We start from the raw sequence: 25853 nt of genomic DNA, 5'->3' as shown, positions 1-25853 counted from the left end.
GTGCTGCTAACATTTTAAAATGTTTAATAAAATAACGTCTTGATGCGTGCTTAATCATCCAGGTAAGTAAATCCCAAAAGGTTGATTCTGTTCATCTGGACATTTTCAGTTGGAGAAACGTTTCGTCATCATCCAGGTGACTTCTTCAGTCTCAGCTGACTGCAGGTTTCCCCAACCATATAAACAGTACATTTGCATAGTGAAGGAAACTAGCGCCACTGAATGAACAATGTGCCGGGGGGTTAATTCCATGATTGTTAGTATGCAAATTCTTATGACCATTGATCAATGACAACTAATCAAAGCCTATTGATCAATGGCCATGAGTACCATTCACAGAAAGTGGGGAATGGCTACAATCACAGCATTGTAGGATGGCGAAAGATCAACCTTTTGGGATTTACTTACCTGGATGATTAAGCACGCATCAAGACGTTATTTTATTAAACATTTTAAAATGTTAGCAGCACAAACCAGCACAAACGTTTGATACCACTTTTGTTGGATTTGGGTAATGTGGGGGGGCTGGTTGACCTTTACATTTTCATTAATATCTTTAAAACAGAAGCAGCACAAACGCTAATTTTACCTGCACAAACCAGCACAAACGTAGCACTAAAAAAGTAGACCATTTTGGCCCGTTTTGGAGCAGTCTGGGGGGATGGTGACCTTTGAATGACCTATAAAATAAAGTTTAATATCTCGGAAACCGTAGCAGCACAAACGCTAATTTTACCTGCACAAATCTGCACAAACGTAGCACTAACCGCTCCGCCTATTTGCCTTTACGTTTCAAGTGGGTGGGGGGTCAGCTTCACTCTGCTGTGATGCCGCCCCCCACCACGATGCCGCCGGGGGTCTGTAGTATTTTGCACTTCCAGTAGACTGACATTTTGTCATCATCGAGCCGCAGCATCTCCTTCTTCCTCTGCCTTTAGCTCCACTTTCATCCATCATATATATTTAGTCTGCAACAAACAAGGAGGCGTAAAGCAGGATGACGTTTGACCCACTGTACAAACTAACTTCATGCTCTGTGTTAGATTCAGTAATTCTGTAACTTTTTTAAATAACTTAAATGACAAAATCCATCCCTCCAGTAAGGAATCAATACTTCTGTTTTACACTGCAATGGCAGAGATTAAACATGTGGTTTTAGTTGAGGTGAACGTTTTAGGGAGTATCTGGAACCATATATACAAAAGAACGAAAATGCATGAAAATCAGTTTTGTTGCTGATCTTTGAAACGTCCAAGACTCTAATCAGCACCAGCGTCCCACTCCCGTACTATTTATATGGAAAAAAGCAGCTTTCTGTTAGTTTTTTTTCAATAATTATTTAGTAACTCAAATGTTTAAACTGAGATTTAAAGGGTTTAAATCCTAAAAATAGTTTAATCATTTCAAAAAGGGCTCAAATCTTAATGAACTCTCAGTACCGTATTACCCCAAAAGAGCAGACTTAAAGCACACTTTCCTTTTTGCTGACACAGTTAGGGCTGGATCAGGTGACCCCGAATCCTCCCTTAGTGTCGCTGCAATAGGCTGCTGCTTCCCATGATGTGTGCGTTTCTTCACTATCAGTGAATCAGAAATCAGATCTTTGCAGTATTATTACGGCCACTTCTACACCAAAGCTTGTGTGGATATCTTCACAGTATTTAATTTAAAAATGCATGACTAACTACACAGAAAACAAGTGAATTTAAAATAAAAAAGGTCCAACATTTGTTCAATGTGACAGAAATGTACCCTTCGCCCGATCTGGGCCTCAATTACAATCCTGTCTTGGAAGTGTACAGGCAACTTCTTAGACTCCTGGACTGGTTTGTGCTTCAGTATAAACTGTCCACTAGGGGACAGATGCATACCTTTTCAAATCCTGTCCAATTAACTGAATTTACGACGGTCAACAAAGTTGTAGAAACATGTGACAGATACTGAGTGGAAACAGGATGCTCCTTAGCTCAGGTCTGACTGTGAAAACTATGGAAACATATGCACATGTAATTCGTTTTTGTTTTTTTTAATACATTTTGAAGAATTTTCAAGCCAACATTTTCCCCTTTGTCACTGCGGGGTATGTGTGTAGGGTTTTAGGGTGGAAAAGCACCGTAACATGACAGGATATGGAACTAGCTGTGAATGCCTTCTGGATGCACTGTACATACATGTGATCACATACATTTAATACACAGTGAACTCCAAATGAAACAATTGCAGTAAGAACTAAGAACATTATAGTGTAATAAGACATAATGTATCAACTTTGCTGCTGTTTGTTCAGGTCTGAGACAAATATGTACTGATGGTAAATGAACAGTTTCTACTTGAGCACTCAAAGTCAGTACAGCATGCCTCAGTCATCTATTCACATCCGCTCATGCAAGACCTTCTAAGCCTAAGTGCTTTCTATCTAACAATGACACATTCATATTCTGATGAGTGCATCAGAGAGCAACTCTGGGTTTTGTATCTTGCCTGAGGATACTTCAGCGTGCAGACTGGAGATCAGCCAGGGATCAAACCAGCCAACCATAGACCATCTGCTCTGCCTCCTGAGCTGCAGCTATCCCAGTTAGTGCTAAACATATCTATAGACTATAGAGCTGAGTGATGTGCTATGAAGCAAGATTAAGGGTTAGTGAGCTATGTTGGACTTAAACACAGAGGTTTGCATGATGACAGTGGCTGTCTTTGTAAACTCCGTGGTTTAGAGTTTCAGATTAAAATGAGTTAGTACCACGTTTCACTGATTCTTAAAAGGATTCTTTGCTGGGAGAATAAATTTTATATGAGAAATTTGTTAAGTTGTATGTCTCAGTTGGTGATGCAGAAAATATATAAATGTTTTTATACTTTAAAGGTTGATTCTGTTCATCTGGATGTTTTCAGTGAGAGAACATAATCAACCTTCTGAGATTTACGGGTCTCCTTTACACTGCCTGAACTGCTCCTATAGCCTTTATTACGCTATCGATCCAGTTTGAAGTTTCAGCTTTAGAGCGCACTCAGGGGTAAAATAAATATATTATCTCAATTAAAAAGGTTTACTTTGTGCTAAATCACTGTATTAAAGATGTTTGCAGCATTAACTTTGGTCCTATTTGCAACAATATTACATTGTAGTTATATTTTTGAAGTTTTTTAAAGATTCTTCTCTGATAACATCTCCTAATTAGTATGTTGCAGTCACAGGGATGAAAAGACATATGACACATGAGATGCACATTTTTATGTGAGGAAACATAAGTTGACAACCACCGTCATGATACCCATCGTGTCTGATGGGGCTTTGCGTTCCCTCAAGCTAACACAAGGAAAGTTGTGTCAGCTGTGTTGGACTCCATAGTATGCCCCTGTGGGCGCTGCTGGCTACACATTCTCAGTGGAAGTGTTGGGCATGTGGTCAGACGAGGCCGATTCTTCAAACACATCATCCTCCATGCCTTCTTCTATAGGATTCATTTTTGAGGATGCTTTGGTGCCGGGTGAAATCTCTAGAAAAACACAAAATGAAAAAAATATGGAACATTGTGGCTAAACAATCTGAAGTGTGAGCATATGCAGCACTCTGCATGTAATCATTAGTTATTATTAATCTCTCTTCCACAGGGTGTCCTTGTCCTGTATCATCCACTGCAGCTGGGCGCCCCTCCTTGGCCGTTACAATATAAAGTGCCCTGAGGCAACTGTGTTGTGTTTTGGTGTTATAGGACAAAAGTGAATGAAATGAATTCTCTGCTGACTCCACCATGCAGTTTACCTTTCAGATGACATTTTCTGCATAAGACAGTCCACCTGTGTGTTCCTTCACTGCTATCTTATTCCCTTGCGTTGCTTCCAGCCAGCAGCATAATATTTGCTACTTAATGTCATCCTACAATCCTACCATGCATCCTTTCCCCCTTCTCATCTTTATGCATTCATGCTGCACAGATCAATTACATTAAGCGTGTGTACAGCATTTAGCTAGCACTACAGAAGAACTGTTTTAACATCACATACAGCGAGTAAACATTTCACCAATTTTTGAAGAAATATATTTCTAAAGGTGTTATTGACATAAAATTCACCAGATGTCGGTAACAACCATCCCAAGTGGGACCTCAGATACTGTCCCTCCCTCCATCCAACCGCACACTTCTTCAGGTTGGCTGTGAGCCCCGCCTGCCTCAGGAACCTCTCTGATGCACAGGTGTGCTACAAGGAACGTCAGAATTTCACTCTTACCCGGGCTTGGACCTTCCTCACGGTGTTCTTTAAGGTCCAACAGCCCCTGCAGCTTCCTGCTGAACAGCAACTCATGGATGCTTAGGGCACCTCCCGAAGTGCCAACAACACAGGGTCCAGCCAGCGATCCCAACTGCATTCGTCCTCATGAAGGAACTTATGAAAGCGATACCCTGTGCCATGATGCCATGATGGGGTCCATGCCAGTGTGCTCGAACAGGACCCCCACTAATGGCCCAAACTAGCACACAATCTGCCCTACCAGTAGAATCAGCAGTGTTAGACGACTTTGCATCACCACTGAGCGCAGCACAAACATCACATGTCCCTACACGTTGTGAGCGCACCTCTTCACACTGCCCCATTAACTTGTCAAACCACAGCCTCGAGTCTATGTATACGTTATTTCCACTGGCACCGTGGGATCTATGTGACTATCCCCATGCACACACTTAATTTCCATCCGCTCTGCGTCCAACAACGTCTCGAGTCAAACCAGTGTATCGTGGACCAGGATCTGCATGGCGCCCAAGGTGGCCATAGCCTCCGCTTGAATCCACTGCACCAGCCCTCTGCAGCTGAGCCAGGATTTCAGAGTTCATGACTATTTGCACCTCACTGTGTTCATGTGTCGTTTCTCACTGTTAAACATATTTTAATTTTCACGTGTGGATTGAATGGATTGTTACCAACATCTGGTGAGGATTTCATCTCAGCAGCACCTTTAGAAATATAAATGTGTGCGTGTGAACAGAAGCCTGCGAGGAGGCAACATGCAGAAGTCCAAAGATAAACCTCAACATCACTGAACATTTATGGAGGAAGTGAGGGAGCCCCACTCGTTTGAGCTGCTGGGAACACTGGCAGAGCTGTGGATCGCTGCTGTAGCACATGCTGCAGTGACAGAGTAAATATCCCATTAAGACTCACGGAGTGATGATCCAGCAGATCCACCTCGTAGGATCTGGTTGAGAACATCGTCGGTGTCACTGCTGCTCGCCATGCTGTTTCTCACCTGCGTCATAGACAGCTGGGAGCACAGGCTGGGCTGTCGGTCCATTTTCTTCACAGCCTAGAACATATCCATGACCAACATCCTCGTCAGCACAGTGAGCACTCTTACAGCTGTCACATTAAACAAGATGCTCCAATAAATCGACACCAGCGGGACTCACCTTGTCGCTGAGTGTGGCATCATTCAGAGAGTACAGTTTGTTGGTGATATCTTTGCCGATGAGGAACCTGAAAACCTCATTAAGGAAAGTGTCTGACTCCAGGAAATAGGTAAGTCTCTCTCGCGACCAACACAGGAACTTGCAGTTCTCTTCTGCCATGATGGTCACCTGTCAATCAGACACATTAACAAGTGTTAAGGTGTCCACAGGTAGGGATACATATTTTTATATGCTTCGTTTCACGGTTTTCTTGGGCCTGATTGTTCTCGTCGTCTATCTACAGATTGACTGAGACACTGTGCCGTCTCTGCGCGTCTATGGCTGAACAGAAGTCTGTAAGGAGATGAGTAAGGGAACGTTCAGAGACCTCAGAGGATTTAAAGTTAACATTACTTCAGACTGCTTACATGAAGTGTAGTTAAGGAAAAAAGAAGACGGGAAAGTCAAATGATACCTTTCCACAAGTTTTTGAATTAAGCGCTTTATTTTATGACAACTTTCTCAAAAGCTTTTTGTTATTTCTGAATGCAAAAGAACATTTATTTTACTATGTTTAGTATTATTATTATTATTATTATTATTATTATTATTATTATTATTATTATTATTATTATTATTAGTAGTAGTATTATTAGTACTTCAAAAATATGCTACATTGAATTACCATGCATGTGAAACTTTATGATGTTCCAGAGCTCTGTTTAAAGAAATTTGACCTCCTTAAATCTTTATTGAATATTCATGTTCTGCAAAGTCAGACATGTTTTTACAGCCAGAGAAGGAAATCGGCCCTGCAAACGATGTCCATCCTTTATGTCAGAGCTTCCATGCAAGTGAATTTACCTGAAACTTCTCTCCTCGGTGCATCTCAGTGGACCTGAACTCTGGAGAGTCAATGAATGCGTTGGTATAGATGTTGTGCAGAAAGTGGCCTCGGTATGAAACTTTCATCCTATCACACACAAAAAAAATGAAATTCAAAATTCTGACCAACTAAATCAGAAAAGCACGGTGTTAAAATAATAACCTTAATCGTGTGTATTAGTCAGACCTATGTGACTTTCATTAGGGAAACAAACAGCACATACTTTCCTTTGAGCAGAATGCTGAGGCGTTCGTCTACAGACGTCTTGTCCTCAGCAGCGTAGGCCTGGCCTTTCTTCAGCGTCTGAATGGTGCAGAACTGTCCCGTGAGTCGCTGGAACAAAGCCTCCTGCACATGCAGAGGCTCAAACATCCTCTTGTAGACTGACCGCAGCTCCCTGTCAATCTTAATCTGACAGCAACAGTTTGAGACGGTTAGTCTGACCTGAGCATTCATCCACAGTCAGTGTAGCCCAGCGCACTGAAGCACAGGCCTAGTTGGGATAATGACACGAGCCATTTATAAATTATGGTATAGAAAATAATAAGTATACATGAATTATATGAATTCACAAGTTAATGAATCAACAACATGATGCATATTGTTCTTAAATGGGGCATTCTGCATATTTACTATGTTTGTTTAGCTACTTTGTGTGGATACATTTTAAAACTGTTGTACTACAAATAAAGAGAATAAAGAGTAAATAGTCACAAAAGTGTTTCAAAAACCTCACACACAGAGAGTTTGACCATTTAAGAAAAGGGAACCAGCGCATGAATAACCAGGATGATTCTGTTGCCTCCACAGTTTGTACACTCGAGTCGTGTCTTGTTTGCACCGAAGACAAAAACACCTCTGGCAAGTTTCCAGAACAGCTGTAATTTGTCCTCCAGATATATTTCAGAAACACTTCAGACACTGACACTATGAAAAAAGCTTTATTCGTACTTTCCTGGTTAATTAAAGGATGAAAGAAATAAAAACAGTCCTTTATGTCAAGTCACTTATTAAGACAATCAAAGTAACTCGAGAGAAAATGTTTTTTATAAAAGTTATAAAAATGTTTTTTGAACTTTAATGAATGAAAGGCTTTAATTCTCTGATGAAAAAACAACTACGGCCGCACTTTGTTGCTCCTCCTGTCTGCTGCTCCAAAGTGTAGGTGTGTGCTGCTGCAGACATAATCGCATTGTGTTACCACGAAACAGAACTGAACCCATATTTATTAGCTAGAAGCTCCACTGCTCCTCTGATGAGCACACGTGGGCGGCCTGCAATGATCTTGTATAATGTGAGTGATGTTGATGCTGAACTCACCGGCCTGCGTTTATACAACAGGTAGAAAAGGTGCACGAAGTTGATCACCAGGAAGACCACGTTCCACACCATTAGATCCATGTTGCACCTGAACAGCGTGGCCCACGCGATGAATAAACCACATCCTGCAAGAACAACCCGACTTACACACTGCACTTGATTACACACCACGCTGAGACAAGAAACACTTCATCTTATCTTGGAGAAATTATCTGGTATGGTTGTAATATCAGAAATTACTTTAATGTACACTACTGTGCAAAAGTCTTGAGCCACCCCCACCATTCATTTATGATTTCCTCCCAGTTTATTTCTTCTGTTCACTTATCTTTTGCACATTTCGAACTTCAGAATCTGAATTTGCCAGCAAAACAATAATAAAGCTTTGGGCAGTGAGACAAACAAGCGAGGTAGTCTAATTGTTCCATAAATGTAGTACGTTTAAAATAAATCGCTCTATGGGAAACTTACGGGACAACGCTGAGCCACACACTGCTCTGTTTCTAAGCTCATATATGGGAGTATTGTGCAAAACTTTACTTTTGTATCACTCACAAATTCATAATCATTGCATTCACATATTTTGATTTTAGACATCATGACAATTATTTAGAAATGTGCTCGTCTGGATACATGAATAAATGTCTTACTCGGTGTTATATAATGATTACCCATCCAGTCTTATGATAAAACCACCAAAACTGCTGCCTTACACATTTCAGCACTCTTCCTTTACTCGCTCTCTGAGAGACTGAAACTTGACTTGCTCTAAAATAGCAGCATAAATAACGGAGCTGTCAACATTACAACCACAGCCTCAATAAGTCCTGCTGCTTCCTGTCTCCATTCTCTTGCCAAGCAAAGATAAACATGTTGGAAGTGCTTTTTCCATCCTGCTTTTATCTCCCACTGTCACAGCCTTTTAGGGTCTCCCCTGTTTGTGCAGAACAGTTTCCAATAAATCTTTAAAATGCCAGCGTTACAGTCAACTGTCAACAAGCCTGTCCTGGTAGAAGTTTACTAACGCACGGGCAGCTTTTACTCAGAATACGCATCTGCTTACGATGTGATAACTTTATGTTCCTTAAATCTTCCCCACTACATTGCTTCTGGATCCCATCACGGGAACGAGCTGTGAACTGACCTGTTGTCAGGAGGAGGCGCAGCATGATCATGTGCAGAGCCAAGGTAGTCGGGATGGCCAGGCCCAACAGCAGGGACAGGTTTCCCACATGGAATAGCAGGTGGTGGGTCTGCTCCCACTCCTGGCACGAGGTGGCATTTGAATCTGCAGACGTGGCGGCCGGGATGGAAGAAGGGAAGGAGGACAGCGTGGTGAGCAGGAGGGTGGGCCCATCTGGGGTGGAGGACATCCTTTGGCTAGGCACCTTGGACACTGGAGTAAGGCGAGCACAAGTGAATGTGGGAGGATGGTTGTTCAAAGCATACAAACTACACAGCTGTGAAAGGTAACTAAGTATACTTATTCAAGTACTTTGCTTCTAATATTTTAAGGTACTTGTATGTTAATATACTTCTCAAACAATGTAAGGAACACTTTTAATCAGAGTACAGCATCGAGTCTGCTAAACTGATCTGGGGAGTGAAGTGGGTTGTTAGTGAACTTCAGCTGCTTTGGTGTTACTGGAATTAACAGCAGGCAACAATGAGACGCGCTCCAAAATAGGAAGGGCTTTAAATATATTCCAACTGTAGTTTCACTGGTTTAGCATTTGGCTGGGGTCAGTGTCACGTATGGCAGCAGCATAGCGAGTCCCCTTCCTCCAGGATGGCACGTTAATACTTACCATGATGTTTGCTGCGTTTCACAGGCAGACGAATGCTAGAACATTTTCCTCCATGTAGACAAAACACTTCTCATTTTGCTCCCATTCATCCACTAAACATTGTTCAATGTAACATTAAACCAAACGAGAATGTCAGTTACACCGGTGAACATTTGCCCTACAAAAATAATTTGAGGACAACATCTCGAACTGAACCAAACCAGTGTTCTTACAGGTTAGTTTCCCATTGAAACTGTGGGAATGACCAGGAGGAAAAACCAGACATGATAATAATAACAGCTTTTATTCTTTTATTACTTCTATGAACTGAAGGGTCTTTTAGATGTCAGGACCTGACAAAATCTCCAGATCGAAATTTCATCTGAGAGTAAAGTAGATGGTTTCAAATACGTGCATAATTAACTGTCATCTGTTTTCACTCCAGGACAACAAAGGTGGACCAGACTCGGCTTTAAAGTGAAACTAGTTCTCTGCTTGTTATTCATATATGCTGTCCTATACTCATTTCTAATTTTATCCTTTCTGGTCCCTCCCAACAAAAATCTTATCTTCCCACTGCCACTTCCAGGTCAGCTTCCTGTGGTTTTAATTGGTCCCACAGTGTCCACACCATACGTCAGAGCTGGTTTCACTGGTTTCGGAGCCTTCCTGCTATCCTTCTGTCACAAATCTCCCCTGACACGTTTATTTTAGAATTCGGTTTGTTTGAAACCCAGCTGCCCTTCATTAAGTCATACAGTCACTCTACTGATGCTAGGTTTAGGTTCACGACAGAAACTGTCCCTCTCGTTTTTATTCATTAGTGAACGCAACAGTGAGCTCCTACACTGGGTCTAGCTGAGCTCCGTCATGTTTGTCATTGAAGAAGACTCGCACACATACACAGCTGCATATTTGCAGTCATGAATGAATTCATGTTTCTGTCTTTTCAACGCCGGTGGGAAAGTACAGCTTACAGTCTACGCAGCAGTAGTCAGATTACACAACGCGTTACAGCTCATGGTAAAGAAGCTCTTTTATCAACATCTGACTGTAAATGTGGACGCCAGTGAATACTTCTGTACAGCAGCTGTAGCACGCGCAGAGCTCACATGTAGAAATAGACATGGTCCAGCTGCGCTGGAATTTCTTAGGTTCAACTTAAAAGCCCGTAAAAGTGGGGACTTCTTCACTTACCGATCAGAGGAGCAGCCGGAGGAGCTCTGGACAGCAGTGAGAGGGAAAAGCGGCCGGATAGCTGGAGCCTCTGATGCTGTGTGCGTCTCACATTCCACACAGCTGACAGGAAAACGCTAAAAGGGGAACAAGGCGAGAGCAGTGCCCAAGAGCTCCGACAGGGGGCGACAGATCAAAGGTTAACTTTCAGAAGAAGTTCTTAAGAAAATTTGCTTCTTCTCTCCAAAATCGTCAGAATTGCTCGGATCATCCTTCTCTTCTCCTCAATGGATCCAATCACACAAAACGACCCTCTGTTATTCATACTTTATTAATACTCTTATATGTGAACTTTTTCAACACAAGCAGTGAGACTGCACCAGCATCTGAATGACTCTGCTGGGTGTGTGGATCTTTGTCGAAGCGTTTGGTTGACAAACCCGCAGTAACTTCACTTTCAGAGGCATTAAGGCTGAAAATATATTTATACATTAGACTTCCTAACATACTGACAAAATGAACTCCAGACTCATGTGCTTAGAAAACTGATTAGGTTTGTGTTTGGCATCTACACAGTAAAATCATTTATTGTCACAGAACAACATCAGTCAGTGTACCACTGACAACACATATTGATCTAATCCATCAATATCATATGAATTTAAGACGTCTGCTGTCCTGTGACAGAAGAACAATGAGTCTCCAACTGCTGCACCTGTAAGACAAAACAATAAAAAACAAGCAGCGCCTACAAGGAAAAAATGGATACACAAACCAGCAATCTTGTGTTTTCTGTGTTTTGTCTGAGTATGTGCGTTTGTCACAAAATGCACTTAACAATGAGAGTGAAAAGTCTCAAAGATCAGGACCCCAGCACCCAACAACCCCCCAAAACCCAGAAAGAATTTATTCCTTTTAGTTGCTGTCCAGGCCTTCAGTTACTGCTGAGCTGGCCAATGCATCCTTCTTAAAAATGTCCACGATTGTTGATTTGCCACTCTTAAAGTTGTTCCTCTCTGACGGGCTTCTGTTGGCTTTGCAGCCTGATGATGTCATCCTTCATCTGTGTCTCTTTGCATTAACTCTCCAAACTTCAACACTTAGAATCAAATCCAGAGTTTTAGATCTGCTACATTTTTACTGTCCATAATTTAATTTACTGTCCATTCTCTTTGGTGCCACTATAACTGTATAAAAGTGTGTATAAGTCATATAATGCAATCATTTTGCTAAACCCCTTAAAATAAAGATAAATTCTGCACTTCTAACAGATCTTGATCGTTTGATTTAAAATCCGAAGCAAGTTTCAAAAGTTTCATTGCCCCATAAATTATGGCCCTGTGAGTAACAACACTACAGACTGTTTTCGTGCTCAGGTATACGGTCTACCTGTCTGCAAACATGTCTGCAGCCTGACTGACACTGACTTCCATGCACTGCGATTTAGCGCATGAAGAATGTGCATGTGTGTATGTTTACGGAGCCCCCCTGCTCTGCACCGGCACTTGCAGATGGTCATCAGCCCTTTCTATTTCAGTCCCCGGCATGTGAGGGTAACATGGTAAGCGGAGATCGTAGCGGTGTCCGTATCTGTCAAAAGTCTTGTCACTGAGTGAATACAGCTTTTCTGCTATGTCATTGCGTACAACCAGGGCAAAGATCTTGGCTATGTAGCGATGCTTAGCAAAGAGCAGGTAGAGCTTTTTCCTCCTCCACGCTACGTACCGGCAGGGGTTATCAGCACGCAGCGTCACCTGAGAATAAACCACAAAACAAGTTAAACTTTGTTTAACCTCAATACAACATTTTTGTTGTTTTTCTGCATGATAAAGAAAAAGCTGTTGTGACAAAGAAAGAAATCTGTCATCACAAGTCTTTGGAATTAAATTGTAACAAATAAATGTGCAAAATTACAGAAAAGTCCAAAATGTATGCTTGTGCTTGTTAGTGGTGAGCAGCAGATCAAACAAGAACCATAAAAGGCTTTAAGCGCGCATTCAGGCCTGTGAGACTTGTTTAGACACTGAGCCTCACTCACCCCCGTTCTGTTAGCCGTCAGGGCTGGGGGGCTGAGAGGAGGTGCTGGCCGTCAGATTGGGGTCTGGGGTGCGGGGCCTCCCTGCTACTGCAGATAAGGAGGCGGTCTGCTTTCCTCCACCCCAGAGAGAAGGGTTACATCTGCTGGGTCTGGGTACAGTTTGCCCCTATAGAGTGTGTTTGGGGAGTGTGATTGTGTGTACAGTGCCTATTTGTGTCTGTCTCCACGTCGGGTGTATGATTCCCTGGAAGCACAGGCAGATGCAAGTGGTTTTCTGAGGTTCTTCTGAGGTTTCCTTTACCAGTTTAACCGTGTGTAGTTAATGTCCTCTTAACATAACTTATAATTAAAAAAAACATTCTTTCTGCACTTACAGGTGTTTTCTCCTTCTTTCTACCCAAAGAGGAAACTAGCGCAACTTGTAAGCAAGCTTGAATTTCAAAATAAAAGCACCAAAACTTTGACTAAAGTAAATTGTCAAATAGTAAATTTGACTAAATAAAATAACAAACAAAGTAATGTGCAGCTTAAACAATTTACAATGATGACACGGATCTTGACAAGATAAAGAAATAATCCAAATTATATACAATGTCATCATGCCAACAGCTACAGGGTGAGTGCCGAGCATTCGTTTGTGTATATGGGGGTGGGAATGCACGTTTGTGTCTGCGTGCGCCTGCTCGTCTGTATCTATATGTCAGGTCGGGTCTTAGACTCCACCTCTCTGGGAACATCTCAGGCTCTCTGAGGTATGGAGGCTTATCTCCCCTCACCACACTCCCTGCCAGTGGCCGATGCCTTCAGACGCTGGTGTGTTGGTGGTTCTTGGTGTCTGGGGCTGGGCGCTCAAGTATGTACCGGCTCACTCCTGGTGGCCAATTGGTGGGGCCTGGCGCCTGTGGCCTGGCTGGGCCCCTTCCGGGGGGGTGGGTGCCCTCAGGCCTCTGGGCCTGAGGCCCGGTCCTCTCTGGCACAGCTAGCTGCCGGCAGAGCCAGCGGGCACGTTACTGCAACCCCCTCTGGTCTCTGCTCCGTGGCTGCTGGATGACCTCTCGTTTGGGGCTCTCAGTTGGCTAACTTTCCTCCATGATCTCTTAATCTCAGCCTCTAGTGTCCTTCTCCATGCAGGACACTGCTCCATGTGTTTTGTGGACTTGTAAAAGGGGCGACCATGGCTCAGGGGGTTGGGAATCGCATCTGTAACCGGAAGGTCGCCGGTTCGATCCCTGGGCTCTCTGTCCTGGTCGTTGTGTCCTTGGGCAAGACACTTTACCCTACTTGCCTACTGGTGTTGGCCAGAGGGACCGATGGCGCGATATGGCAGCCTCGCTTCTGTCAGTCTGCCTCAGGGCAGCTGTGGCTACAACCGTAGCTGCCTCCACCAGTGTGTGAATGTGAGAGTGAATGAATAGTGGCATTGTAAAGCGCTTTGGGTGCCTTGAAAAGCGCTATATAAATCCAATCCATTATTATTATTATTGTAAAAGGTATTCGACCGTGTCCATCTGAGGGTCCTGTGGGGGGTGCTCCGGGAGTATGGGGTGATTAGCCCATTGTGACGGACTATTCAATCCCTATAAAACCATTGCAAGAGCTTGGTTCGCATTGCCGGCAACAAGTCAGACTCGTTCCTGCTGGGTGATGGGCTCCGCCATGGCTGCCCTTTGTCACTGATTCTGTTCGTAAATTTTACGGACAGGATTTCTAGGCCAAGTGGTGGAAGGCTTTCACCTGGGTGGTCTCAGGATCTCATCTCTGCTTTTCGCGGATGTTGTGGTTCTGTTGGCTTCATCGGGTGAAGGCCTCCAGCTCGCACTGGAACGGTTCGCAGCCAAATGTGAAGCGGTGGAAATGAGAATCAGCACTTCTAAATCTGAGGCCATGGTCCTCAGCCGGAAAAGGGTGGAGTGCCCACTCCCAGTCAGGGACGAGTTCCTGACCCGAGTGGAAGAATTTAAGTATCTCAGGGTCGTGTTCACGAGTGACGGGAGAAGGGAGCGGGAGATCAACAGACGGTGCTGCGGCTGCAGTGATGCGGACGCTGCACCAGTCCGTCGTGGTGAAGAGAGAGTTGAGCGTAAAAGCGAAGCTCTCATTTTACCGGTCGATCTACGTCCCTACCCCCACCTATGGTCACGAGCTGTGGGTAGTGACCGGCAGAAATGAGCTTCCTCTGAAGAGTGGCTGGCCTCTCCCTTAGAGAGCTAGTGTGAGCTAGTGTGAGGAGTTCAGCCATCCGGGAGGGATGGCGGCCCGGAGGAGGCCCCGGGGCAGACCCAGGACACGCTGGAGAGATTATATCTCTCAGCTGGGCCAGGCCAGCTGGAGGAGGTGGCTGGGGACAGGGAGGTCTGGGCTTCTCTGCTTAGGCTGCTGCCCCCGCAACCCTGCACCGGATAGGCGGAAGAAGATGGATGGATGGATTTGATTCAATCACCGATTTGATTCGATTCAATTTTTTCTCAGGCAGTCAGAAACATAATTCTTTTATCATTTATCAGTACATGTGCACATTTTTATATCTATGTATAAAAACAAAGCTGACACTTGTAGGACTTCATCAGAGGAGCCTTTGTGTGAAAGTAACTGAGAATAAAACACAGAAAAACATGAAGGAGATTTTCCCGGCCTGGCTTTTTATAGCAGATAACCTTAAAATATTCTGCCGTAGATCAAACAACTGAAGAAAATAAGCTTTATTAGAGACACAGCCAAGCGTTATGCAATTTGGCATAATTTTAAAAAGTTAAAATTTCTTCTGTATTGAACAGCAGAAATGAGGCTTTCTTGTCAGAGGTCGCTTAAAACCCCCCCAAAAAACAGCAGCTGACAGCGCTGTACGTAGACTGGTGTGTAATAAGCAAGCAAATAATCCAGAAAACAGAGATTTGAGATGGGAAACTGTCCTTGAAGTACACTGAGAGAGAGAGTGATTTTTATCGATGTGGAAACAAAACAGCCAAAGTCAGAGTGAATTAATGATGATATCTATTTGTTTGTTAAGCATAGTTTGGATTTTCCTTTGCTGCTGGTTCAGTGAATTTTGGTCAGAGTGATGAAACCTGCAGCACCAGAATCTGTGAGGTGTCGGCTTTCAGCCCCGACGGTGTGTCTGTGGACGCGGGGTGACGACACACGCTTTGTGTTTACATCTTTTTGCAGAATCCGTTCACCTGCTCTCATTTGCTGTTTTAGCTGTTTGGTGGTTGTTAAAATAGTTTTGTGAGCTTTAACATGAGATTCTGGCATTTCTGGCAAAATACATTTATATTTAAAAATCGATTCAGGATATAAGGAATCGATATCACTTTATTAAAACTAAAATCAATTTTAATCAGAAAATCAATGTTTTAAACCCACACCCAGCCATAACCAAGTGGCCAAGTATACAGGAACATCTGTGCCGAGTATAACCTGGAAGTCCCGAGGTCAAAATGGGAGACGCCCACTAAGGTGGTGGAGAATGACCGAGCTAAGATCCTGTGGGACTTCCAGATACAGACGGACAAAATGGTGGTGGCTAACCAACCGGACATAGTGGTGGTAGATAAACAGAAGAAGACGGCCGTAGTGATCGATGTAGCGATATGCCAGTTGGAGCCATCTTCCTTATGTATTCGTGGATGTGTGATTTGTGCATCACACACTCACACACAGACACACACACAGTATTTAATGTGTAGCTTGGATTACAACAAAATGAACCTGGAATACGCCCTCCTCCGATGGCTGCAGAGAGTCCCATTCTGGTGAATCCAGAAACTGGAAAGGGTAGATGTAATGCAGAAACTCTCCATTAACTGTCACACGGATTCTGTTGGACAATGGAGCAAGAGTTGATTTTAATAGGTCAAGTTCACAACAGTAGACACTAAAGATAAAGTTATTAACTAAAACAACCTAAAACATTCTGTAATGGTAGTGTTGTAATACTACATAAGTGTGCAACATGTTTTTTTCATGTGTGTAATTTTATCACACAGGGTGATCAGGCAACCACATGCCCCCAGGACATTTTAATATCAGAAATAAACTTTTTTTTTTTTGAATACTTGCAATGAAATTTCAATGAAAACGGTACAACTATGGACCAATCGTTTGCCGCCTCCTCTACACGGATGACATTGAGCTGTATGCCAGGAGTGAACAAGAACATGGGCATGTCATTCAGACCAGAGAAGTGTAGTAAGATGGTAACAAAGAGGGAAGGTAGTAAGAACTGAGTTAAATGCACAGCCAGAGGACCACATTGCAGGACAGCTACAAATGCCTCAGAATCCCACAGGCAAATGGGACCATGGACTACGAAAGCTGCAACCACCAAATACCTGCAGAGTAAGGCAAGTCCCGAGGAGTCAGCTGGGCATGGATGTTGATCCAGGCAATCAACACCTATGCCCTGCCGGGCGTCAGATACCCTGCTGGGATAATAGCCTGGCCACAACTGATGGTATGTTTAGTGAATACCTAAGGCAACAGAAAGAAGAGGAACCATGATGGAAGGACAGGCCCCTGCACGGCAAAGCTGCACTGAAAGACAGCACAGAGGCTGTCTTTCAGTGCTCTGAGTACGCCATAACCAAGTAGTTGGTATAGTATATAAAAATATCTGTGCTAAGTATAGCACGGAAATTCCAAGGTCAAAATGGGATACGGCTCCTACGGAGGTTGAGAATGACCAAGCGAAGATCCTGTGGGACTTCCAGATGCAGACAGATGAACAGGAAGTGATGTAGCTATATCAAGTGATAGTGACGTCAAGAAGAAAAAAGATGAGAAGCGGGAGAAATAGCAAGGATGAGAGAGGAGCTAGAGAAGAGGTAGAAGGTGAAAGGGTTACAGTGTTCGTTGTGGCAATCGGAGCACAGTGACACACAAACTGGGCACCAACACATGTGTGTTCAATTACTGTAACTATTAGCATTTATATTGTTCTTTCCTTTATTTTGACACTTAAGATTAAAATTCCTTACACATTTTTCACCTTACACCCATTCCTATTCCCCCCTGGTCCAATGATTGTCCTGCTGTCTGTGCTGTTTTGCTCTTATCGTGGAGATGTCTTGTTCACTTGTTATCCTGTTTTTCATAAATAAAAGACAGAAAATGTAAAATTCTGAGAATTCCCCAGCAAGTTCTGAATTGACCTTTTCCCTCTCCGATTTCTAAACTTAGCACAAAAAGTAAGGAAATTTGTGTTTGGTATTTCTTTGTTGTAACAATGCCTCTTGGTAATCTTATACTCTTTATTTCCCCTTAAATTGTGCCATATTTGTAATGCAAATGCATCTTTGGGTTGAGCAGCAGAAGATGGGAAGTTCAAAACAGACATTTCAACACTGTGTCGAGCTTCGCGAGTGCAGATGTTTCAAAACACTGCTCTGAAACGTGGTTAAAAACACCCAGATCACGTGACCACGACTAAATGAGGCTTTGGTGCCCCAGTTTTAACAGGTGGTGTACCTGCTGCAGAGTGGCACACTGAGCTGTAAAATCATTAAAATATCCCAATAAATCGCGTCTGCTTTCAGCGAGAAAATAAAACAGGCAACAGACAATTTTTAGCTCCGGCTCTGTCTGTTCTCTAAGTTTTCTATTTCAACAGAAAATGTCATTTGCAGCATTAAGTGACGTCATCCTCACTATAATATATAGATGAGAAGTCACTTGCATGCAGGCAGCTTAAAATAATAGTGGCCTGGAGCATACAGCCCCCTTCTTGATTTCCTATTTTTTGTTTGTTTGTCACACTTAAATGTTTTAGATGATCAAACTATTTTAAATATTAGACCAGGCTTAAAACACAAAATGCAGTTTCTAAATGAAGGTGTTTATTATTGAAGGGAAAACAGATCCAAATCTCCAAGGCTCATAAGTACCCATAAATCTAAAAACTGGTTGGGCCACCCTCAGCAGCAACAACTGCTCTCAAGTGTTGGCGATAACTGGCAATGAGTCTTTTACTGGAGGCTTTTCAAGCATAAACTGCCTTTTAAATGTCACAGCATCTCAATCAGATTCAGTTTCAATTTTATTTACACAGCGCCAAATCACAACAGTCACCTCAAGATGCTTTATATTGTAAGGTAGACCCTACAATAATACATACAGAGAAAAACCCGACAATCACATGACCCCCTATGAGGAAGCACTTTGGCGACAGTGGGAAGGAAAAACTCCCTTTTAACAGGAAGAAACCTCCAGCAGAACCAGGCTCAGGGAGGGGCGGGGCCATCTGCTGTGATTGGTTGGGGTGAGAGAAGGAAGACAGGATAAAGACATGCTGTGGAAGAGACACAGAGGTTAATAACAGGTCAGGACTTTGAATAGTCCACTCCAAAGTCTTCATCTTGTTTTTCTTAAGCCAGAGGTGGACTTGCTGTTGTGTTTTGGATCATTTTCCTGCTGCAGAACCCAAGTGTGCTTCAGCTTGAGATCACAAACCGGACCGGACACTCTCCTTCGTGATATTTTGGTAGAAAAATTCATGGTTCCAAGTCTTCCAGGTCCTGAGGCAGCAAAACAGCCCCAGATCATCCCACTGCCACCACCATATTTTACTGTTGGTTAATTTCATAATGGTGTTTTTTTTAGTTTAAGATCTGGTAACTACAAAGCCCACATTATATAATTTGCATCACTTCCAACCATTCAGTAATTGAGGACTGTTCCTTTTCTGAAAGGCTGTGTTAGTTTTATGGCAGATGTAACGGTACTCAAACATTCCAAATAGTTGAATCGGTCCACAGAATACTTTCACAGATGTCTTGGGGTCAATCAAGATGTTTGTTTTGGCAAATGTGAGACAAGCCTTTGTGTTCTTTTGGGTCAGCAATGGTTTTTGTTTGGTGAACTCTCCCATGGATCCTGTTTTTGCCCAGTCTCTAAATCATGAACTCTGACCTTAACTGAGAAATGTGAAGCCTGTGGTTCTTTAATGCCGTTCTGGGTTCTTCTGTCACCTCCTGGATGAGACTTCGACATGCTCTTGGAGTAATTTTGGGAAGGCTAATCACTGTTCCATGTTTTCTCCATTTGTGTATAATGGCTCTCACTGTGTTTCACTGGAGTCCCAAGCCTTGGAAATGCCTTTGTAACACTTAACATACTGATGGATATCAGTGATTTTTTTCTCAAGTTTTTCTTTAGATGGCATGATGTGTTCCTTCTTGAGATCTTTTAGCCTTCCTTAACTTTGTCTAACAGGTTCTGTTCAAGTGATTTCTTGATTCAACAGATCTTCCAGTAATCAGGCCTGAGTGTGTTTAGTGAAATTGAACGCAGCTCTCCAAAGAAAATGTGGTTAATCACAGTTAATCAATGATTTACCAAGAGGGGCAATTACTTTTTCACACAGGACCAGGTAGGTTTGGATAACTTTTCTCCTCTAATCAATGAAATCATCATTTAAAAAGTGCATTTTATATTTATTTGGGTTATCTTTGTCTCATATCAATTGATGATCTGAACCATGTAAGTGTGACAAATATGCAAAACACCAGGAAATCAGGAAGTGGGCAAACACTTCACTCCACACTAAGTCAATTTGTTTAAAAACAAAGTGAAGCCACAGAGACATGCTGTGACCAAACTAACATATACATGAACCACCCCGTCTCCATTCAGTGCAGTGAGCGTGTTACCTTCGATGACCTTTTAGCCTCTCTAAAAGAGAGCTGCTCTCTCAGTGATGCAGAACTTCATAAATAGCTCCAGCAGCAAGTGCTCCTTGCCTTTTAGCGTCTGGACTCAGAGACGTGTGAGTAGTGCTGTTTCACACACTGAGGTTAATTATGGAGTTCCACAGGGTTCTGTGCTAGGACCAATTCTACTTCTTTCCATCATAGTAACATCCAAAATTTGTGGTGGTGTTCTGCCTCACTTTCTCAGAACAAATATCTGAAAATGTAAGTTCACAGGCAGCATCCACTGCCTCAGAGCACTCTACTACATATATTACATATATTCTAATACGTGTAAAACTGATTTCATGATAAATTCTGCAATGTGCGTTTGTGCACTAGGCTACATTTTGTACAAACTATTACTCCAGTACATTTTTAGCTACAAAAGTAATAAAGCACAAAAACTGATGAAAATGCATTGACTTTACATGAAAATACTAGTAGACTAATCATTAAGGTAATCAGTCACCTAATGCGAGTGCTTTCACAGTAACCGCAGAAAAACATTTAACTGTTCAATAAGCTGCTGTCCATAGATGAGTGAAAAGCAAATCATTACAGTGTAATCTATTCAGCCTTTACTCCCCAAGGACATGTGGTTATGAAAAGCATGTTTAAATCTAGGCTCTTGAAAGCTATACTAATTTACCATGTGCTCATTTTACTTGTGCATAATTTAGACACATGGAGCTGTTGTGGTTAAAGCCTGGTCAAACAAACAAACAAACAAAGCTACGCGGTCAAAGCTGCAAAGACTCCTCAGGTAAAGAGTGAACTAGAAATGCAGATTACAATAATGAACCTTTTAGCTCATGAGCCAATCCTGATCAGTCCCAGTAACCCTGACCCAGATAAACATTTGGAGTCTGTCAGTAAGACTTTCACATGACAAAGAGTATCTAGAAAACACACCCTTTGTTCTAATATCAATAGGGGCATGACTGTGCTAAACTCTATGTTGGGGTGTACCATGTTTGACACTGAGCTGTTCAAGCGTGTGTGCGCAATCACCTTCCGGAGAGCAGCACTGACAGCTTGTCAATAGCGGTTTTTCCTTCTACGGCGAAGCAGCGGTCCTTCTCTAAAGTTTGGACTTCCCCGTCACAGCAGGCCACTATCTTCCCAAAATGGGACAATGACACTCCGACTCTTTTAAACATGCAGCTATACAGCTCCTGGAAGTCCTTGTCAAACGAAAAGCTCCTCAGCCTGTATGACATGTGCAGGACTTGTACCAGACACACCGCGAAGATCGCCAAACTCCACAGAAAAGAGTCCGTGGTGCAGGAGTCCGACCACGACCAGAGAGTGGAGCAGAAGAAGCCCAGAGTGAGAAAGGTGAACAGGTAGAAGAGTCCGTAAAAGCCACTGCCCCCCATGAAGCCAAGGAACAGAAAGATGTTGGCGAGATGGAACACCGATCCTTCCGCACCCTCTTTCCACTCTTTGCACACCGGGTAGGCAGACACCTCCGGCGCCACCGTAAAATTCATGCTTTCGAAGTCGGGCGGCTCCATACTGTATAAAGCGACTCGACCCGCAGCACATCCACCACAGCCAGCCTCGCTCCGTGCCACCAGAGCGGGTAGAAAAACGCTGACACCTCGGCCCATCACTCATAGGTGGAACGCAGAAACAACCAATCAAATCGCTACGTTATATCCAATGAAAAAAAGACGGAGTTTTTACGGAACCATCAGAGCGCGGGTTCGAGTCCAGGTGCGGACAAAGCTCGTGTTACATGATGAAAGGATAAAGACCAGTTTTTACTTACTGTAGATAACAGTTGCTTTGTGATTGATTGATTATCCTGTTTATTTGTAAATTATTATTATACAGTGTTACAGCCCATAATGCAGAATAAACTCTACCATTACACTTTTGAGATGATACACAAGTAATTATAGGTTATGTGTTTGCTGCTTTTATGTTAAAACAGGTTTCCAGTTCTGTCCTGTTTTAGTTATTTTTCAAAAGATAGTTTTAGTTTATTTCAGTTTTTGTGAGTCTGGAATGTCAACAATTACATACACGTCCCAGTTTTAATGCAAAGTCACACACAAAAAGCTGTAATACAGATATATTCTGATGATATAGAAAATTAAGCTTATGCATTAGTTAAATTAGGACAGTATTTAGAAACCCATTTGAAGGCTTCCTCGCTCTTCGGCTGCTAGTTTGTGTCTTTCAGACACTGTCATGCAACCCACCTCCTAACTCCTTTCACTGCTGGGATTCTTTCTTCTATGATGGGTCATTATAGTTAATTGCCAGATGGCTTACTTTATTTTTGTCTTTAATAAATCATGTTTGGTATTTCCACACAATCTCTCCTGATTGAATTATTTTCTAGATAATCTAATTAAATGTAGAAAAAATATCACTGAATGAAGGGTAAAAAAAAGTAGGTGATAAGAATTCAATTTTAATCACAAACCTACATTCACTGACAAAAATCAAAGCATGAAAAACAGTTATTAACAAGAAAAAACAAAGAAAAACACCTTTAACCACTGCTTGACACCTGAGGCATAACAAACAGAACACACACAGACACACACCAAGGCTGTGATGTGACACTGAGGAGATAAAACTGCTTAAAATCTGCTTCATGCATCTGTTAATCTGATTTGACTGACACCAACAAGACATTTAATACATTTTACAAGGGGTCACTTGCCCCTCCCTTCCTTCCCTCCCCATCTCCAGCTGCCTCCCTCTTCCCGCTCCACCACAATCACCCACACATGCAGGGCCTTGGGGTAAAGGTGGTTCACCAGGGTGCAGAGGAGGCATCCCCCCCCTCTGTCCCCTTCTGGCTTCCTGTGCCTCAACTTTATCCCACAACTTAGACACTCACATTACTCACACTCTCATAACACATACATATAGGATCTTGGGGGTGGGCACGCTACACAGCATCCAGATGTCCATCAGGGTGTCAAATCAAATCACTTTTTATTGTCACATCACATGTGCAGGCACACTGGCACAGCACATGCGAGTGAAATTCTTGTGTGCGAGCCCCACAAGCAACAGAGATGTGCAAACACAACAACACAAACGAGCAAAATACAAGAATGGCCAACCTGAAACTAATAAATATATGTACAATATATAATAGTGTATGCATTTCTGGATGTGTATACTAAATATTTTCCTACGTGCGTGCGTGTGTGTGTGTGTGTGTGTGTGTGTGTGTGTGTGTACACATTTTTACAAATTAAATAGTAAAAAAATAAAATAAAATAATAATAATAATAATAAAATATATAAAATATACAGAGTTGAATATGTGCAAAACAAGTGGCATTTATATACAGTGTGGAGTGCATAATGTTAAAGTTCCAGTAGTGAAGCTGAGGTGTCTATGACGTGTTCAGCAGTCTGATGGCCTGATGGAAGAAGCTGTCTCTCAGTCTGCTGGTACGGGACCGGATGCTGCAGAACCTCCTTCCTGATGGAAGTAGTCTGAACAGTTTATGGCTGGGGTGACTGGAGTCCTTGATGATCCTCCCCGCTTTCCTCAGGCAGCGCTTCCTGTAGATGTCTTGGAGGGAGGGAAGCTCACCTCCAATTATCCGTTCAGAGCACCGCACTACTCGCTGGAGAGCTTTGCAGTTGTAGGCGGTGCTGTTGCCATACCAGGTGGTGATGCATCCAGTGAGGATGCTCTCAATGGCACAGTGATAGAAGGTCCTGAGGATGCGGGGGCTCATGCCGAATCTTTTCAGTCTCCTGAGAAAGAAGAGGCGCTGCTGCGCCTTCTTCACTGTTTTGTTTGTGTGTACTGACCACGTAAGATCCTCAGCCAGATGTACGCCAAGGAACCGGAAGCTGCTCACTCTCTCCACAGCAGCGCCGTTGATGGTGATGGGGGTGTGTACTTCTCTGCACCTCCGGAAGTCCACTATCAACTCCTTTGTCTTTGCGACGTTGAGGGTGAGATGGTTGTCTTGACACCAGTGAGTCAGGGCGCTGACCTCCTCCCTGTAAGCCGTCTCATCACCGTTGGTGATAAGACCCACCACTGTAGTGTCGTCCGCAAACTTCACAATGATGTTGGAGCTGTTAGTGGCTGTGCAGTCGTAGGTGTAGAGTGAGTACAGGAGAGGGCTCAGTACACACCCCTGTGGAGCACCAGTGTTCAGTGTGACGGGGGATGAGGTGATGCTGCCCAGTCTGACCACCTGGCGTCTGTCAGACAGGAAGCTAAGGATCCAGCTGCAGAGGGAGCTGCTCAGTCCTAGATCCTGCAGTTTCCTGTCCAGCTTCGAGGGAACGATGGTATTGAATGCTGAGCTGTAATCTACAAACAGCATCCTCACATACGTGTCTCTCTTCTCCAGGTGTGACAGGGCAGTGTGTAGTGTCAGGGCTATGGCATCATCAGTGGACCTGTTGTGGCGGTATGCGAACTGTAGAGGATCCAGTGAGTCGGGTAGTGCAGAGCAGATGAAGTCCCTGACCAGCTTCTCGAAGCATTTGCTTACGATGGGGGTCAGGGCTACAGGTCGCCAGTCGTTCAATGAGGAGATGGTGGAGGATTTGGGTACAGGGACGATGGTGGCCATTTTGAAGCAGGCTGGGACTACAGACAGAGAGAGGGAAAGGTTGAAGATGTGCGTGAACACTCCAGCCAGCTGAGCCGCGCATGACCTGAGGACGCGGCCGGGAATCCCGTCCGGACCAGTAGCTTTGCGTGCGTTCACCTTCCTGAAGCACTTCCGCACATCCTCCTCAGACACAGTGTGCGCACTGACGTCATCCGCGGTGCGCACACTGTCCGGTCTCATGGTGTTCGCCGTGTCGAATCTAGCGTAGAATACGTTTAGATCCTCACACAGAGAGGCCGTGGTCTGCGGTGTGCTGGTTTTCCCTCTAAAGTCTGTGATCGTGTTTAGTCCCTGCCACATCCTCCGAGGGTTGTCAAACTGTTGCTCCACCCTGTCCCTGTACTCACGTTTGGCTGCTTTGATCGTCTTCCGGAGTTGGTAATGTGCGTGTTTGTAGTCCGATGTGTTCGCGGAGGCAAAGGCGGTGCTCCGTGCCGCGCGAACATCTCCGTTAATCCAGGGTTTTTGATTTGGGAAGGATTTGACTGTTCTGGATGGGACGACATCTTCCACGCATTTCCTGATAAATCCACAGACTGAGTCTGTGTATTCATCAATGTTCCTAGCAGCCACGTGAAACATTTCCCAGTCCGCGTGATCAAAACAGTCCCGCAGCGCAGACTCCGATTGGTCCGTCCAACAGTGCACCGCCCTCCGGGTTGGAGCTTCCTGTTTCAGCTTCTGCCTGTAGGCGGGCAGGAGCAGGATGGAGCGGTGATCTGATTGGCCGAATGGGGCGCGGGGGAGGGCTTTGTACGCATCCCGGAAAGAGGTGTAACAGTGGTCGAGTTGCCGGTTTCCACGTGTGTTGAAAAGGATGTGTTGATGGAGTTTTGGTGAGACTTTCTTCAGGTTTCCCTTATTAAAGTCTCCGGCTGTGATAAACGCTGCCTCTGGGTGTACACCTCACCCCTGGTGTCATTGTCCACCTCTCAATGTTAAATACACGTAGACA

General features: G+C 43.6%; 2 protein-coding genes across 2 annotated transcripts; both read right to left on the bottom strand.

The window, feature by feature from the left end:
• Positions 1-2010: 2010 nt before the first annotated feature.
• On the bottom strand, positions 2011-10705 carry popdc1 (popeye domain cAMP effector 1). The gene is made up of 8 exons (XM_080897151.1): positions 10578-10705; positions 8738-8989; positions 7594-7718; positions 6497-6684; positions 6252-6360; positions 5409-5576; positions 5164-5305; positions 2011-3500 (listed from the first exon to the last, which is right to left on the bottom strand). Exons 2-8 carry the CDS (start codon positions 8964-8966, stop codon positions 3376-3378), a joined length of 1086 nt encoding a protein of 361 aa, XP_080753277.1. The 5' UTR covers positions 8967-8989; positions 10578-10705; the 3' UTR covers positions 2011-3375.
• A 1313-nt stretch (positions 10706-12018) lies between these two features.
• Positions 12019-23218, bottom strand: popdc3 (popeye domain cAMP effector 3). Its single transcript, XM_080897152.1, has 3 exons — positions 21294-23218; positions 16303-16411; positions 12019-12310 (listed from the first exon to the last, which is right to left on the bottom strand). The coding sequence occupies exons 1-3, from the start codon at positions 21893-21895 to the stop codon at positions 12032-12034; spliced, it is 990 nt and encodes a 329-aa protein (XP_080753278.1). The 5' UTR covers positions 21896-23218; the 3' UTR covers positions 12019-12031.
• Between the last annotated feature and the right edge of the window lie 2635 nt (positions 23219-25853).

The sequence above is a fragment of the Rhamphochromis sp. 'chilingali' genome (genome assembly GCF_963969265.1).
Source record: "Rhamphochromis sp. 'chilingali' genome assembly, chromosome: 11".
Lineage (NCBI taxonomy): Eukaryota > Metazoa > Chordata > Actinopteri > Cichliformes > Cichlidae > Rhamphochromis > Rhamphochromis sp. 'chilingali'.
Note: the sequence above shows the minus strand (reverse complement) of the source record. Positions and strands in the feature narration are given on the sequence as shown.

What these genes read in the sequence shown, in the direction of transcription:
- popdc3 (XM_080897152.1), bottom strand. Translation starts at nt 21,895, where the DNA reads ATGGGCCGAGGTGTCAGCGTTTTTCTACCCGCTCTGGTGGCACGGAGC. An exon ending in TCAGTGCTGCTCTCCGGAAG is followed by an intron (nt 16,412 to 21,293) that starts GTGATTGCGCAC and finishes ATTGTCCAACAG; the next exon opens with AATCCGTGTGACAGTTAATG. An exon ending in CGGAGGAGGGCGTATTCCAG is followed by an intron (nt 12,311 to 16,302) that starts GTTCATTTTGTT and finishes GTTTATTCTCAG; the next exon opens with GTGACGCTGCGTGCTGATAA.
- popdc1 (XM_080897151.1), bottom strand. Translation starts at nt 8,966, where the DNA reads ATGTCCTCCACCCCAGATGGGCCCACCCTCCTGCTCACCACGCTGTCC. An exon ending in GCGCCTCCTCCTGACAACAG is followed by an intron (nt 7,719 to 8,737) that starts GTCAGTTCACAG and finishes TTGTTCTTGCAG; the next exon opens with GATGTGGTTTATTCATCGCG. An exon ending in AGCATTCTGCTCAAAGGAAA is followed by an intron (nt 6,361 to 6,496) that starts GTATGTGCTGTT and finishes TGTGTGTGATAG; the next exon opens with GATGAAAGTTTCATACCGAG.